This window comes from Salvelinus alpinus, chromosome 4 (genome assembly GCF_045679555.1).
Source record: "Salvelinus alpinus chromosome 4, SLU_Salpinus.1, whole genome shotgun sequence".
NCBI lineage: Eukaryota > Metazoa > Chordata > Actinopteri > Salmoniformes > Salmonidae > Salvelinus > Salvelinus alpinus.
In genome coordinates, this window is record NC_092089.1 from 49,869,994 (window position 1) to 49,888,253 (window position 18,260).

An 18,260-nucleotide genomic window follows, 5' to 3' on the forward strand; every position below is an offset into this window, starting at 1 on the left:
TTGTATTTGGTTCTGGGTTGGGAGACTGTTTATTTCGCTTATTGTATAACATTTCAAATCATTCAATGAATAACCATAAAAGGTATAGTAGGTGCCAAATGCTGAGCTTGTGCACCTGTTGAGACTGCCAGAAATGAAAAAGTGGAGGAGCCTAGCTGCCTGCTTGTAATCAGATTTCCTCCCTCTCTGCCCAGCCAAATCGGTTAGGTCACTGACAGGGCAGTGGAGAGGAGGATAGTATACTGACTGCCTTTACATCAGACATGGTCGACTCCAGTGAGTGGGTCAATGCCAGACCAGGCCATCTTTTTCAGTCCAAATGTGTTCAATGTATTGTATAACTTTCTTCTATGTGTGTTGTAAAGCTAAAAAAAATAGTAAAACATGAATTTATTTCAGATTGCCTATGGGTAAATTAGGTCTTATAACCTGATTAGAATATATGAACATATTTTTGATTTAATATGTCCTAAATGACAGTTTCTTAATTTAGATAGACTAATAAAGTATTGTAATTTTCTTCCCTGTGGGATTTCTCTAATTTATTATTTCTACGCAACAAACTTCTGCTCGCCTCAATCATACCACTTCCCCTACAAACTTTTACCATTCTTGAGTTACTCCAATAGGTATAGTAGTTTTTGCAGATATAGTTTTTCTTCACTCACTGGTTGTTATTGTCGCCCCCTCTTGCTTAAAAACAACATTACATCCTGGTTGTCTCATCGTGCATGGCCAAAATAATTTCTGTATTGAGCAATATGCAGGAAATACAACTTTTGCACAATGAGGGGATTCTTGACACAATCATGCCACAAGGGAAGAGAACAAATAACATATCATATTCAATTGAGGTTTCGAGCTCTCAGTTGTATAAAAAAACAATGGTACCATACTGAATAAAGGCTGCAGTACTTTAGAATCAATGAAAAGGTTATCATTATCAACCCCTGTGGAGTAAACACAATATTTCATTGCACTTAACAGGCAATTTCTGCATCACTATTGGCTGGTTTATGGGTAGCCAAAGGTCACAGTCTCGGTCTTTTCTGTTCTTTAACCTTGTTTCTTCACACATCCTGAAACACAGCCCACTCTCACAGTGAGTGCTCCGTCTCCTCCCATGGCACAATTTTAACTCTTAATGCGCAAATGGAATTGACAAAAGGCAGAAAGCATGAACATGTTAGTACTTCAGGGACTGCAAACAGTCTCTTTTACTGCACATTGGGGAAATGAATAAATATATTGGAGAAATGGAAAGGTGAGGTTGGAGTATTCATGAGTATTATATGTGTTAGGAGGACATTATTTAAGACATTACAGAGCGATGGCCCGCCCGGAAATAAATAATCTCTTATGACCTTTAATCATGACCTGTACGACTTCAGAACCTGCAGAATTTGTAAATGTAAATATGGATAGTAAAATGTAATGCTCAGCTCCTAAATGTATAGTCTCACTCAGGTGACATAAATGTATGGCTTCCCTTTCTTTTTTACTTCATCCTTCCCCAAGCAGTTTCAGTATATTCTCATCGTAGACCAGTGTCTCACTCTCACTCACTCGCTGACTGGTTCTGGGGAGTGGAGATAGGTGGAACTCACTGGCGCTGCTGTGGCTGATGTAGCTGTCATCAGTTTGGTCTATCTTCCTCCTACAACACAGCAGAACTGACAGAAAATAATCCACACTTGCCTTTATTATTTTATTATTTTAGACTATGATGAGTCCTTTCCCAACAATACAGAGTTACCGGATCGGACCCTTTTCCCCCAATTTTCGCCTAAAATGACATACCCAAATCAAACTGCCTGTAGATCTGAAGCAAGGATATGCAAATTCTTGATACCATTTGAAAGGAAACACTTTGAAGTTTGTGGAAATGTGAAATTAATGTAGGAGAATATAACACATTAGATCTGGTAAAAGATAAGATACTGGGGAGAAGGTTCACCTTCCCAAAGCACACAGACAAGACATCACAGGAGTGGCTTCGGGACAAGTCTCTGAATGTCCTTGAGTGGCTCAGCCAGAGCCCGGACTTGGAACCTAATCGAACAAATCTGGAGACCTGAAAAAAGCTGAGCAGTGACGCTCCCCATCCAATGAGCTTGAGAGGATCTGCAGAGAAGAATGGGAGAAACTCCCCAAATACAGATGTGCCGAGCTTATAGCGTCATACCCAAGAAGATTTGAGGCTCTAATCACTGCCGAATGTGCTTCAACAAAGTACTGAGTACTTATGTAAATGTGATATTTCACTTTATTTTTAATACATTTGCAAAAATGTCTCAAAACCTATTTTTGCTTTGTCATTATGGGGTATTGTGTATAGATTGGTGAGGGAAAAAAACAATTTAATCAATTTCAGAATAAGGCTGTAACATAACAAAATGTGGAAAAAGTCAAGGGGTCTGAATACTTTCCGAATGCACTGTATATAGGGGTTATAATGATGCTGTCTGATTAATCTGTGACCCATGTGTTATTTTTTTAATAGCATTTATGAATTGGTACCTCGTTGCATGTTTTAAAGTGACCGTTTAGAACGTATATGTCTGTGAAAGTTGTATTGCCTTGTTGCAGTGTCACAACTTAGTTAGCACAGTATGTTTCAACATTTGTGCAGACACTATGCCAATGTCTCTGTGCGTCAGTAGAGGCTGGTGGGAGGAGCTATAGGAGGACGGGCTGGTATGGAATACATAGAACGGAGTCAAACATGTGTTTTCCATATGTTTGATGTATTTGATACTGTTCCATTGATCCCATTCCAGCCATTACAATGAGCCCAAAACGCAGAAAGCATGAACATGTTAGTACTTCAGGGACTGCAAATGGTCAGACATCAGTCTCTCTCTCTCTCTCTCTCTCTCTCTCTCTCTCACTCCCTCAGTCACTCTCACTGGTTCTGGGGAGTGGAGTTCGATGGAACTCAGTGGCGCTGTAGCTGAGGTCATCAGTTTGGTCTGTCTTCTTCCTACACCACAACAGAACTGACAGAAAAGCATCCACACAAGGTAAGCACCTGCATTTATTCTTGTACTATTTTATACTACAATACAGTCCACCACATATAGGGCAGAAACATTACCTTCTGCTTTCTGAGCATCATAGAGCAAATCATTACTTGCACAATCTGTTTGAAACCTGTTATGAGGGGAATGCTGAACGTGAGGGCATGATTGTTAGGTTCTGAAGCACAAAGCATGCTCTCCTTAGGATTTTGCATGCATTTAGATGTTAGATGATGCTGTCTGATTTTCAGTCTGTGACCCAGATCAGTCTGTGACCTATGTGTTCTTTTCTTAATAGCATTTATGAATTGGTACCTCATTGCATGTTTTAAAGTGACTGTTTAAAATGCATCAGTCTGTGAAAGTCTTTTTGCCTTGTTGCAGTATCACGACTCAGTTGACACAGTATGTTTCAACATTTGTTGAAATGTCTCTGTGGTCATACTGTAAATCTAAGATATTACCCATGAGTCCTTACTCAGTAATAGGTTTGTGTACTTTGCATTAATTAAGATATATATGAGTGGTCCAACTACCTTCGAGGGAAAGAAAAGTAGTCTACTGTGACCTGCCAATCAAAAAATATTTCAGGTCCACACAGAGGAGAGAGGAAGCCTGAGGTGGTGTAATAAGCAGAGTGCATATACTCTGCCATCATCTCCCTCAAGCAGATTTAGAAATATTGTCACTAAAGTCAAATAAGGGTCTCTGTGAAAAGTAATTTACTTCCTATTTCTCCAGCCCCCATATTCCAAAATATACTTTCATAAAGCAGGATATTTGTGATGAAAAAATAATAATGATGATCATTTAGAACCAGATAAAATGAAAACAAAATGTAAGCAAAAAGTGGGGCACTGGTGCAATGCTGAAAAAAAGTGGCCTATTTGTGTGGTTATGAATGTCCTATTTCTATAGAGACAGCACGGCTGTAACTAGAGTTTGAGTTTTAGTGAGGTCCTTTTTGAAAGTTGAAGCTCATTGACTGCATTTCTATACAATTTAAAAACTTTAAAATGCTATTTGGAGAACAGAAAAAACAAATAAATGAACCCAGCCATTATCACCTTGGCTGCTGTAGGTTCATTCACCTAAGTCGATATACAAAAAACACAAATCCAACATTTACTTAGAGCTAACGCTTTGTCATTATGGGGTACTGTGTGTAGATTAATGAGGGAAAAAAATTATTGAAATACATTTTAGAATAAGGCTGGAACGTAACAAAATGTGGAAAAAGTGAAGGGGCCTGAATACTTTCTGAATGCACTGTATATGGGGGATTGGAAATGATTCAGACAATTATATTGATAGAAGTCACAGTCTATCTGTAACATTAAAGCTGATCTACCCGCTAACATAAAAAAACGATACAAAAAAACCCACATAGCCTATTACCTATGCAATTGTAACGTTATACCCCTAAAATGGGGGAAATATAAAAAATTATTTACACTGACACGTAGCATCAGCGACGAAGGAAAAAGTATTACATTTTTTAAACTGTATCATTTGCATTTTGATTGCATTCTAATGTATGCCTAGGCCTATGAGGGAAGATAGACCATGTGGAGATGTTCATATTGAAACATCTTGTTTTTTTCAGTTCCTAACTTGTTTGAGAAGATTAGTACAGATTTTCTCAGGGGACCTCGCATGGGGCCCGACCCCAAGTTTGGGAACAACCGTACTAACCACTCTCTCTGCTTCCTCCTGCATGCATTGCAGCCTGACTCAACCTCACCACCGAGCGCCACATCACTGTCTGTCTCAGTAGCCTACTCTCAGTAAAGCAAGGTTATTATGAGAACTTAGTAGCATATTTTTTGCTCCTGTTGAGGTAGGCTCCATTTAACGTTAGCTTCTTACTTCATCCTTATAGCCGGTTAAGTAGTACTAACCAGAGCCATTCAACGTTACTGCAATAGAAGTCTCTGCCGGCAGATAGCCAGCTGACTGACATACATTACATTACCAAATGTACGTGGACACCTGCTCGTCGAACATCTCATTCCAAAATCATGGGCATTATTATGGAGTTGGTCCACTTTTCTGGGAGGGCTTTCCACTAGAATTTGGAACATTACTGCGGGGACTTGCTTCCATTCAGCCACAAGAGCATTAGTGAGGTCGGGCACTGATTTTGGGTGATTAGGCTTGTCTCGCAGACGGCGTTCCAATTCATCCCAAAGGTGTTCGATGGGGTTGAGGTCAGGGCTCTGTGCAGGCCAGTCAAATTCTTCCACACTGATCTCGACAAACCATTTCTGTATGGATCTCGCTTTGTGCATGGGGGCATTGTCATGCTGAAACAGGAAAGGGCCTACCTCAAACTGTTGCCACAAAGTTGGAAACACAGAATTATCTAGAATGTCATTGTATGCTGTAGCTTTAAGATTTCCCTTCACTGGAACTTTGGGGCCTAGCCCAAAACATGAAAAACAGCCCCAAACCATTATTCCTCCTCCACCAAACTTTACAGTTGACACTATACATTGGGGCAGGTGGCGTTCTCCTAGCATCCGCCAAACCCAGATTTGTCCGTCGGACTGCCAGATGGTGAAGCGTGATTCCTCACTCCAGAGAACGCGTTTCCACTGCTCCGGAGTCCAGCTGGTAGAGAGCTTCACACAACTCCAGCTGACGCTTGACATTGCGCATGGTGATCTTAGGCTGCTCGGCCATGGAATCCAAATTCATGAAGCTCCCGACGAACAGTTCTTGTGCTGACATTGCTTCCAGAGGCAGTTTAGAACTTGGTAGTGAGTGTTGTAACCGAGGACAGATGATTTTTACGCGCTACAAGCTTCAGCACTCAGCGGTCCCATTCTGTGTGCTTGTGTGGCCTACCACTTCACGGCTGAACTGTTGTTGCTCCTAGACGTTTCCACTTCACAATAACAGCACTTACACTTGACCGGGGCAGCTCTAGCAGGGCAGACATTTGACGAACTGACTTGTTGGAAAGGTGGCATCCTATGACGGTGCCACTTTGAAAGTCACTGAGCTCTTCAGTAAGGCCATTCTACTGCCAATGTTTGTTTATGGAGATTGCATGGGTGAGTGCTCGATTTTATACACCTGTCAGCTACTGGTGTGGCTGATATAGCGGAATCCACTCATTTGAAGGGGTGTCCAAATACTTTTGTATATAGAATGCGTTTTGAAAGTATTCAGACCCCTTGACTTTTTCCACATTTTGTTACGTTACAACCTTATTCTAAAATGGATTAAATAAAAACATTCCTGATCAATCTACACACAATACACTTTAATGACAAAGCAAAAACAGGTTTTTAGAATTTTTTGCTCATGTATTAAAAATAAAAACAGAAATACCTTATTTACAGAAGTATTCAGCCCCTTTGCTATGAGATTCGAAATTGAGCTCAGGTGCATCCTGATTCCATTGATCATCCTTGAGATGTTTCTACAACTTGATTGGAGTCCACCTGTGGTAAATTGAATTGATTGGACATGATTTGGAAAAGCACACACACCTGTCTATTTAAAGGTCCCACAGTTGACAGTGCATGTCAGAGCAAAAACCAATCCATGAGGTCGAAGGAAGTGTCCGTGGAACTCCGAGACAGGATTGTGACGAGGAACAAATCTGGGGAAGGGTACCAAAACATTTCTGCAGCCTTGAAGGTCCCCAAGAACACAGTGGCCTCCATCAGTTTGGAACCACCAAGACTCTTCCTAGAGCTGGCCTCCCGGCCAAACTGAGCAATTGGGGGAGAACGGCCATGGTTAGGGAGGTGGCCAAGAACCTGATGGTCACTCTGCCAGAGCTCCAGAGTTCCTTTGTGGAGATGGGAGAACCTTCCAGAAAGACAACCATCTCTGCAGCACTCCACCAATCTGGCCTTTATGGTAGAGTGGCCAGATGGAAACCACTCCTCAGTAAAAGGCACATGACAGCCCGCTTGGAGTTTGCCAAAAGGCAGCTAAAGACTCTCAGACCATGAGAAACGAGATTCTCTGGTCTAATGAAACAAAGATTGAACTCTTTGGCATGAATGCCAAGCGTCATGTCTGGAGGAAACGTGGCCCACATCCCTACAGTGAAGCATGGCGGTGACAGCATCATGCTGTGGGGATGTTTTTCAGCGAAAGGGAATAAGGGATTAGTTAGGATCGAGGGAAAGATGAACAAAGCAAAGTGCAGAAAGATTCTTGATGAATACCTTCTCCAGAGCGCCCAGGACGTCAGACTGAGGTGAAGGTTCACCTTCCAACAAGTACAACGACCCAAAGCACACAGCCAAGACAACGCAGGACTGGCTTTGAATGTCCTTGAGTGGCCCAGCAGAGCCCGGACTTGAACCTGATCGAACATCTCTGGAGAGACCTGAAAATAGCTGTGCAGCGACAAGAAGAATGGGAGAAACTCCACAGATACAGGTTGGCTAGCTAGTAGCGTCATACTTAAGGCTGTAATCGCTGCCAAAGGTGCTTCAAAGTACTGATCAATTAATCTGAATACTTATGTAAATGTGCTAAGTTTTTTTGTATTATAAATTAGAAAAAATGTCTTAACTTGTATTTGCTTTGTCATTATGGGGTATTGTGTGTAGATTGATTTAGGGAAAATCAATTAATCAATTTTAGAATAAGGCAGTAACGTAGCAAAGTGTGGAAAAGGTAATGGGGTCTGAATACTTTCCGAATGAACTGTATAGTGCATCTATAAGTGCGTATTTACCAGTTGTGCGCTCATTCATCAAGTCGGTTTTTGTTTGTAGACACGGCAGTAGTAGCGGGAGGGTCAAATTGACAAAATTGCCTTTTGTCCGGCGTCTCGCAAACAGCGTTTTCTTCTTCGTGTGGCTTTCTGGCAGACTAGATGCTGTGTTGCGAATTGCTGCCTTTCGCAGGTCGGAGTGCGGATTGCACACTTAAATTACACTCCATTCTAACCCTGCACCTATACACTATCCCTAAATGATCATACACCAGGATCATGCACCATTGGCCTGGGAGGCTAGAACCCCTTCTCTCAAAACCTCCTGTAGATCTTCTGCTCGAAAATCTTTCACCCAAATCAGCTCAGTGCAGTTGATCACCATGGCTATAAACACAATAAATCCAACCTTACTCATCCTCTCTGGATCCCTCTCTTCAGGCCTACTCACTGGGGGGCTCCCAGTCGAGTCACTCACCCTATCCTCTACCCTCTTCACTGCCACAGCGCAGGAAACTTTATGTCCCACTAACTCTGGCAATCTCAACCCGTCTCTCTTACACAGGGCACTTTGGATCACCTGCTGCATGGACACCCCCACAGTTGTCACACAGTGTTTTCTCTATCCAACTGTACACTTCCTCTGACTATGTCCTCCTAAACATTTCTCACATCATGGGAACTCCCTTCTACACTCTGCTGCAACATGTCCAAATTAATGGCACCTAAATCACTGTAGCGGGTTCGTAACATAGGCCCTCACAGGATAGCAAATATAACTTAACCTCTGTGTCAAAGCTCAACAAGACAGACAAGGTATTCTCAGTCTCGCCAAAAGGCGGGTGTCACAAACACCAGGAATATTATTTTTCATTTGATCCACCTCTACAATCAACGCTACCCCACTGATCAGTCCTTTTAGCGGCGCCCTGCTCCAGAGAGCAAAGCACTACACAGGTTGAGCCCTGAGTCGCGTGATGCAAAGCGCCCGCTTCCACTGGGCAGAGGATGCACAAAAAATAAAATTATTCCACTTCTCAAAACTTTCACAGTTCTAACCATTCCCAGTTTGTCCTTAATCCCAGCTTGACACAAGGCCAAAAAGCAGGAATCCACTCTTTCCAAAAATCTCACTCTTACCGGTCCAAAATCATATCCGGCAGGATTCACAGAGCAAACAGTTGGAAGTCTCTACCACACCTGTCGCCGCAGGTAGGCCCATTTCATCACACTTCATCTGGCTCAATTTAAGAGCGCCGACTGACTTCATTTCTAGATCCTAAAGGTTCTCAAGGGAGCATGTAGACTTATAAGTTTACTTGGTTTGTATTCAGGAGACAAAAGTGTGTACACAGGAGACAAATGATCTATTCTGCACTTCTGCATTGAGGAGTAGAGGGGTGTGCAGTGAGTTTGCACAACGTCAGCAGCATCTCTAGACTAGTTGCCTATTGAGCCGACTGCGAGCTGGGGTAGTTTGTTTCACGTCCAGGGAGGCAAATCCAGGGTGACGCAGGCGAACATGATTCCACTTGTTCCCATAGAGGCAAGCGCGATCAGAACTCAGTCAGATCAAGAATATAAGCGTTCTGAGCTTTGATCAACGCTGGGAGCAATATTTAGATGTTGACCTGTAAAATCACTAGGAAATCAGCTCAAAGTAATTTTAATTTTGGAAATATGTTCATAAGTATTCCCACGCATATAGAGAGAGACATACACTGAGTGTACAACACATTAGGAATACCGTCCTAATATTGCGTTGCACCCCCTTTTGCCCTCAGAACAGCCTCAATTCGTCGGGGCATGGACTCAAAGTGTCAAAAGCATTCCCCAGGGATGCTGACCCAATGCTTCCCACAATTGTGTCAATTTGGCTAGATGTCCTTTGGGGGACCATTCTTGATACACACGAGAAACTGTTGAGCTTGAAAAGTGAGAGATATCTAGAGGTATCTTTATGTCTATTGATGATGCGTTTGTTTTTACCGTGCCTCTTGAGGTGGGCTAGAAGGGATGGATTTTTCTCTACTGTAAATAGACAGAGTATTGTTTTGAGGTGATAAAACAGGTCCCTGTGTTTAAATGGTTGTTTCCCGCAGAATGTCTGAAGCTTGTTTTTGGTGGATTTCATTTTCTGCTAATAGGAATATATTTTTAACACAGGGACCTGTTTCATCACTTCAAAACAATACTCTGTCTATTTACAGCAGAGAAAAAAATATAAACGATAATAAAAAAAAAAATAGGACAATAATTGGTTTTGAATTAAACACATTCACAAGCCATTTATTAGCACATTTTCACCATAAAGAGAGCCTGAAATGATTCAGGAAGGAGGCAATTAGGAGGCAACTCTTTCTCACAAGGCATTGGAGGAAAGGGTCAGAGGTTCCTCCCCTTGGACCGTCTCCTCCGATGCGTTTTGAGCTGGAAGCGAGGAACGGGCATGCGAAAAGTCAAGGAAGTACAATTTGAGATGCACCATGCAGGAAATTCTGTTTAAGCAATCAGAGACAATGTCTCCATCCAGTGGTCACATTTGGTACTGTCTGATGACTTGTGACCCATCTGCATTTCTATGGGTATGTACAGTATGAGAACAATGTTCATACATTTCCCCTCTGCACCTCTAAGTAGATCTCAGAGCTAACCCCTGACCTGTAAGAGATGGATGGATGTGACGAACCTGTAGGGTCCATGATGTCCAAAGACAATGGCAGCACCCCCACATTACCTCTGGGTATGTATATTAGAATATTGTCATCATATTTTAAATAGAATAACTTTGTAATAGAGAAGCATGAAATATAAGGATGATAATGATTGGTAATGTGAGTTGACATTGGCTGCCATACAACATAAGCCAATCACTGATGTCTGAATTGTGTTCCTGTGTCAACAGTCAACCGGTCCTGTGCGGACCTGAAGTGCTATATGGTTCTGTTCGAGGTGGAGAAGACAGCCATCGGCTCCATCTGTTTCCTGGCCGGACCCTTCACTTTCCTGGAGAATGCTTTGGTCCTGGGTGTGATCGCCGCCACGGCCGCCCTGCGCCAGCGCCCCTCCTACCTCTTCATCGGCAGCCTGGCCCTGGCCGACGTCTTTGCCAGCTGCTTCTTCACCACCAGCTTCCTGGATTTCCACCTGTTCCACCGCCTTGACGGCCCCATCGCTTACCTCTTCAAGCTGGGCGGGGTGACGATGGCTTTCACCGGCTCGGTGGGTAGTCTTCTGCTGACTGCTCTGGACCGCTATCTGTGTATACATCAGGCGTCGAGTTATAAAGTGGTGTTGACCCGCCGCAGGGCCCTGTTGGCTCTCCTTGCCCTGTGGAGCGCCACCATCCTCATCTCCTTCTTCCCTCTGATGGGCTGGAGGTGCCCCACAGGGCTCAGCCCACCCTGCTCGCGCCTCTTCCCATACATCGACCACCGCTACCTGGCCTGCTGGGTCAGCTTCATCCTGGTGCTGCTGTCACTCATCCTGAGCGCCTACGCCCTGATCCTGTGGAGGGCCAATCGGCATGAGTCCTCCATGACGGGCCTCCAGGGGGCGCCTACCGGTGGTCAGGCCCGCATGCGGCTGGACATCCGATTGGCACGTACCCTGGGCCTGATTCTGCTCATCATGGTGGGCTGTTGGCTGCCGACCCTCTCCTTCATGTTGGCAGATGTCTCGGTGCAGCTCACACATGCCCAGCAGAGGGCCTTTGCTTTCTGCAGCACCATGTGCCTGGTCAACTCAGCCGTCAACCCACTGCTGTATGCCCTGCGCTGCCGGGAGCTGAGGGTGGCACTGATGCGGCTGTTGGGGGGCCTGAGTGAGGGGCTGGGGTGCTGCCAGAGGCACGTGGGGGTAGACTCGACCACTACCCTTCCCTTAGGCGAGGGCAACAGCTGTAGCGCGCACTCCGAGAGTGAGGCGCCCAGACTCGTTAGCTGCCGACCGAACACAGTCTCAGAAATGGTTGGCAAGCAGCAACTGGACATGACTGGAAAATGAGAAGGGGTGAGAGGCTTACTGTATATCAGGGTTATTGTAGTGGGGTGTTCTGAACTTGTGTTTCTTCTGTTGTGTTCATAGCGATGAGGAGGTAATGTCTCTCAAATGAACTGTGATAACAGGGACTAAAACAAAGATATAGACCATGTTACCATAAATTGTGTTGACCCACCTACAAGCCAAGTCACTCAGAGATAATACTATTTTATTATTTGTCCAAGGGAATTATTGTTATTAAGGGAATTATCCCAAATTAACCCCTTTGGGAAAAGAACAGCATTGTTGATGTTGGCAGTGCAAATGTAGATAGCTATCTGTATCCTATGCTTGTTTTAGCTTGAGTGTTTGTCCTTTAGCGTCCAGAAGAGGATCCTGCCGGGTTCCCATCTGCACATATATACCTATCCTGAACAGAGGCCCTGTGGATTGTAAACAATGTTCTCCACATGTGACTGCAAGCAGTGTCGAGATCAGAGGTGTGGGCAAGGCTGAGCCTGGGTGGGTCCACTCGGGAAAAAAAGAGGTCCACTCAGATTTTGTATTATTTATTTAAAAAAAATGTTTATGCTCTTTACTTGTCAGTGTTCCTAATGGGATATTATTTGTCTTTTTACCTAAATACGCAAACACTATTAGAATTCATAGCAAGCAGTGCACTGGGTTAGTCAGATTTGATTAAATATAACAAAACAGATGACCTGGAATGACATCACTTGCCAAAAAGAACTAACTGAAAGCCACACCCCCAATGAGCAACGAATATGACTGCATTGAGGCATATGTCACTGTGCTTCTATGGCTATATGCACCAAGCCACTACCTATTTAATTTGTTCATTTAGCAAACAAGCTCAAAATCCAGCGCCTTTATCACATTCTACACACCTATATTTGAGCTTTAATGAGCTTTAAAAATTCGACATTTTCTCTCAGCCTCATGGCAAAATGTGTAGAATAGCATGAGATGAGCTAAAGAAAAACTGCACATTTTCCTCTCTACCCTATGGCAAAATGTGTAAAATAAAATTGGGGGCCCAGACAGATTTCTACAGGCCCAACCAACAACAAATTTCTGGCTACGCCACTGGTCGAGATAAGTGGGGCACAGTTTAGAAAGATAGAGAGTCACACAACACAGAGACTAGAACACTCTTTTCTATAGAACACTATAAATAGAAACTATAGTTCACAAGTCATTTCAGTAGATCAATCACAAAACAAACAAACACAAAGGTAGATGTTTTGTCTTGTTATCAAAATAACATTTTATTTGTCACATGCTTCTTAATCAACAGGTGTAGACTAACAGTGAAATGCTTACCCACGGGTCCTTTTCCAACAATGCAGAGTTAAAGATAAAAATAGAATAGTGATATGAGGAATAAATACACAGTGAATAATGAATAACAATAACGAGTTAAAACGAGTCGACGTGCGGGGGTACTAGTCTAAGCTCTAAGCCATTTAAAGTATGCCTGGGCATACATACATACATACATATATATATATATATATTCCTTAATTAGTCAATCGATTTCTTCTCTTCAGCTCCCAGTCTCCTGTTAAAGTGACAAACTGCACTGCTGCTTTACTGTGCAGCATTTGAAACAAAGTGTTGTGTGTTTATAGTCCCCCAATCCCTCAAGAGGACAATCCTTCTGAACACAGATGACAGCCTGGAGACAGGGAGTCTGCCATTTCAGGTCAGAAAACAGTGGGAAAAACGGACAGACAGCATGGTTTATGTGAGGGGGTGAGATGGCAGAGACTAGATAGAGAGAAAGACTGAGTCATTTCTGGGTAACAATTAAGTACCTTACTGTGATTGTTTTCAATTAAAATGGTCAAAAATAAACAAAAATAGCTTCTTAGCTAAGAGCAATTTCTGAAGCAAGACTTTTGCTACGACTGTCTGGGAGTGGTCTGAATGGGGGGGAACTGAAAACTAGCTCTTGTTGGCAGAGAGGTTTGGCACTCTCTTTCTTATGAACTCAGCAAAAAACAAATATCCCTTTTTCAGGACCCTGTCTTTCAAAGATAATTCGTAAAAATCCAAATAACTTCACAGATCTTCATTGTAAAGGGATTGTTCAATGAAACATAAACAATTAATGAACACGCACCTGTGGAACGGTCGTTAAGACACTAACAGCTTACAGACGGTAGGCAATTAAGGTCATAGTTATGAAAACTTAGGACACTAAATAGGCCTTTCTACTGACTCTGAAAAACACCAAAAGAAAAATGCCCAGGGTCCCTGCTCATCTGCGTGAACGTGCCTTAGGCATGCTGCAAGGAGGCACGAGGACTGCATATGTGGCCAATAAATTGCAATGTCTGTACTGTGAGACGCCTTAGACAGCGCTACAGGGAGACAGGACGGACAGTGGCAGTGGCAGACCACATGTAACAACACCTGCACAGGATCGGTACATCTGAACATCACACCTGCGGGACAGGCACAGGATGGCAACAACAACTGCCCGAGTTACACCAGGAACGCACAATCCCTCCACCAGTGCTCAGACTGTCCGCAATAGGCTGAGAGAGCTGGACTGAGGGCTTGTAGGCCTGTTGTAAGGCAGGTCCTCACCAGACATCACCGGCAACAACGTCGCCTATGGGCACAAACCCACCGTCACTGGACCAGACAGGACTGGAAAAAAGTGCTCTTCACTGACGAGTCGCGGTTTTGTCTCACCAGGGGTGATGGTCGGATTCACATTTATCGTCGAAGGAATGAGCATTACACCGAGGCCTGTACTCTGGAGCGATTTGGAGGTGGAGGGTCCGTCATGGTCTTGGGCGGTGTGTCACAGCATCATCGGATGCGTGATTTCCTGCAAGACAGGAATGTCAGTGTTCTGCCATGACAAGCGAAGAGCCCGGATCTCAATCCCATTGAGCACGTCTGGGACCTGTTGGATCGAAGGGTGAGGGCTAGGGCCATTCCCCCCAGAAATGTCCGGGAACTTGCAGGTGCCTTGGTGGAAGAGTGGGGTAACATCTCACAGCAAGAACTGGCAAATCTGGTGCAGTCCATGAGGAGGAGATGCATTGCAGTATTTAATGCAGCTGGTGGCCACACCAGATACTGACTGTTACTTTTGATTTTGACTCCCCCCTTTGTTCAGGGACACATTATTCCATTTCTGTTAGTCACATGTCTGTGGAACTTGATCAGTTTACGTCTCAGTTGTTGAATCTTGTTATGTTATGTTATGCAGCTGACAGTGAGAGGACGTTTCTTTTTTTGATGAGTTTAGATGGATTGTCTGACAATGTCACAAATTACAGTATGTGCAGGCATCGATGTGGCCGGAACGACTTTGTGATCTCACTCTCCGTACCAGAAATGACTGGGTGATCTCATTCTCTGTAGGCCGCTGGGCCAGACAGACTACCAGGATGCTTACTTAGTGCATGTGCTGACCAGCTGGCAATTGTCTTCACTGACATTTTTAACCTATCTCTTACCCAGTCTGTAATACCAGCTTGTTTCAAGCAGACCACCATAGTCCTCTTGCCCAAGAACGCCAAGGTAACCTACCTAAATGACTATCGCCGACGTAGCACTCACAGCTATAGCCATGAAATACGTTAAAAGGCTGGTTTGGCTCACATCAACACCATCATCCCAGATACCTCCAATTCGCATACCACCCCAACAGATCCACAGATGACCCAATCTCTATTGCACTCCACACTGCCCTCACCCACCTGGACAAAAGGAATACCTATGTAAGAATGCTGTTCGTTGATTACAGCTCAGCATTCAACACCATAGTCCCCTCCAAGCTCATCACCAAGCTCAGGACCATGGGACGGAACATCTCCCCCTGCAACTGGATCCTGGACTTTCTGACGGGTAGGCAACAGTGAGGGTAGGCAACAACACATCTGCAACGCTGACTATCAACACGGGGGCACCTCAAGGGTCTGTGCTTAGTCCCCTCCTGTACAGGGAGTTCACCCACAACTGCGTGTTCGCACATGACTCCAACACCATCATCAAGTTTGCTGATGACGCGACGGTGGTAGGACTGATCAACAACGACGATGAGGCAGCCTTTAGGGAGGAGGTCAGAGACCTGGCAGTGTGGTGCCAGGACAACAACCTCTCCCTCAATATCAGCAAGACAAAGGAGCTAAGCGTAGACGACAGGAAACAGAGGGGCAAGCATGCCCCCATCCACATTGATGGGGCTGTAGTGGAGCGGGTCGAGAGTGTTCAAGTTCCTCGGTGTCTACATCACTAAGGAACTAACATGGTCTACACACACCCACACCATTGTGAAGAGAGAACGACAGCGCCTCTCCCCCCTCAGGAGGCGAAAAACATTTGGCATGGGCTCAAAAAGTTCTACAGCTGCGCCATTGATAGCATCTTGACTAGCTGCATCACCGCTTGGCATGGCAACTGCAAGGCACCGGACCAAAAGGCACTACAGAGGGTGGTGAGTACGGCCCAGTACATCACTAGGGGCAAGCTCCCTGCCATTCAGGACCTTTATACCAGGCGGTGTCAGAGGAAAGCCCCAGAAATTGTCAAGGACTCCAGCCATCCAAGCCACAGACTGTTTTCTCTGCTACCGCACGGCAAGCGTTACCATTGCACTAAGACTGGAACCAACAGGACCCCGAACAGCTTCTATCCCCACGCCATAAGACTGTTAAACAAGACTGCTAAATAGCTAATCAAATGGCTACCCAGACTACCTGAATTGACCCTTTTTGAACTAACTATCTTGCACTGATACACACTGGACACTACCTACACACATACTTACACTCACACCCCAACACACACACATACACATTAACACACTAAATATGTCCACGCACAACATGCATACTGATGCCACACACACATACTCACGCGTTCACACTCACCACATGCGCTGCTACTGCTTCACATACGCTGCTGCTACAGCTCAGTCTATTATCTATCCTGTTGCCTAGTCACTTTACCCTTACCTATGTGCACATAGCTACCTCAATTTCCTGGTACCCCTGCACAGCGACTCGGTCCTGGTACTCCCTGGTATATAGCCATGTTATTGTTATTCACTGTGTATTTATTCCTTGTCTCACTATTTCTAGTTTTACTTCTTTATCTTCAGCTGCATTGTTGGGAAAAGACCTGTAAGTACGAATTTCACTGTTAGTCTACACCTGTCGTTTACAAAGCATGTGACAAAGACAATTTGATTTGAAGCAGTGTTTTGTTATGATTCTGAATGGTCAGATAGCAAGTAACAATGACAAGAAGCTGCCATGTGTGGAATTGTAGGTTGCTCATTTCAGCTAGATGCATCTTGTTCTTGCTACCATGACTTATTTCATGTCAATGTTAATACGGCTCAAATTCACCAGCTAGCTAACCAACAACTGTAAAAATGTATTTGAGAGACAATAAGTGCTCATTGTGCAAATGTATTTGTTTTCAATAAACATTTGGTGATGATATAGATAAATGTTGTCAACAATGTAAGCCAACCCCATCTGTTTTGCCCCATAGTTGCACATGTGTCGGTTTTGTTGCTAAACAACCAACCCATCTATTGGTCTATTAACTCATTTACCGCCTGGGGATGTCGCCATGCAGGCAGGCCAAAACTCCATCCCAGCAAAAATGTATTTTCAAACAGCTCTTCCACTAAAAGGGCATTATCATAATTTTAACAATTTCACAGTATTATTCCAACCTCAGTGTGGAAATATATATTATATATACATATAAAATACAACGGGAAATCAAGTTTTTGACTGCACTGGGCCTTTAAGGGAATGTGGCACACAAGATGACCACAGATAATGAATCCATGTCAATACATAAAGCATGTCCCTCCCAGGTACTAGGGACCAGAAACCCAATGGATAACTCACTAATGATTTCACTTCAATGTTTATGTGTAACCATACATTAAATGTTACACTCTGAATAAAAAATATGAGGATATATGAATCTAAAAACACACATTCAATTGCTCATCAGAAAAAGAACACAAAGTCTGTGGATCTACATTGCGCCAGGCCCCACTAACGCTTTGTGGGGGTGAAGTGATAAAATGTCAACTTGATTCATTTAACTGAGAGCCTCCTCTGTGCATCACATGAATCAATGTGTCTGGTGTGTGCTGCAGTATCACCCCTTCTATCCACACACAGTGAGCTTGCAGCTACAACATATTGCCTCAGTGTCAGTGACCATTGAGGGTCACTTAGACAACGTGAACTTCTAATAGACAATGGTAGAGAGAAAAGCCATGGGGAGAGACCTATAATGACATGACATGCTAATGTCCATCATGCAAAAAGAAATCTCCCCTGTACAGAGGGCTATAGTCTACAGGGTACGCAATGCAATGTATCATTTCGCCTGTAGTGTCACAATGGACTCAGTATTTCATTAAATGCATCACAATTAGCAAATGTTTAGGATGTATTCTTGCAGACAGTGACATATTAACCTATGAGAAACCTTAGCCAAATCTATCAATTTGTGGATCAAAGGTTTTCCCTGTGATATTCTTTGCAATATCGAAA

General features: G+C 43.8%; 1 protein-coding gene across 2 annotated transcripts; it reads left to right on the forward strand.

Annotated features, from left to right (window-relative positions):
• Nucleotides 1-2,897: 2,897 nt before the first annotated feature.
• LOC139573862 (cannabinoid receptor 2-like) lies at nucleotides 2,898-11,849 on the forward strand. 2 transcript variants are annotated; one of them, XM_071397791.1, is made up of 3 exons: nucleotides 2,898-3,023; nucleotides 10,348-10,450; nucleotides 10,613-11,849. In XM_071397791.1, the coding sequence occupies exons 2-3, from the start codon at nucleotides 10,378-10,380 to the stop codon at nucleotides 11,710-11,712; spliced, it is 1,173 nt and encodes a 390-aa protein (XP_071253892.1). In that variant the 5' UTR covers nucleotides 2,898-3,023; nucleotides 10,348-10,377; the 3' UTR covers nucleotides 11,713-11,849. The 2 variants fall into 2 exon arrangements, with proteins under 2 accessions (XP_071253892.1, XP_071253893.1); XM_071397792.1 differs by having other exon boundaries at nucleotides 2,917-3,023; nucleotides 10,345-10,450.
• Nucleotides 11,850-18,260: the final 6,411 nt, after the last annotated feature.

Coding starts and splice junctions, on each gene's coding strand:
- LOC139573862 (XM_071397791.1), top strand. CDS start 10,378: ATGGATGGATGTGACGAACCTGTAGGGTCCATGATGTCCAAAGACAAT. Junction 10,451..10,612: donor CACCCCCACATTACCTCTGG/GTATGTATATTA, acceptor CTGTGTCAACAG/TCAACCGGTCCTGTGCGGAC.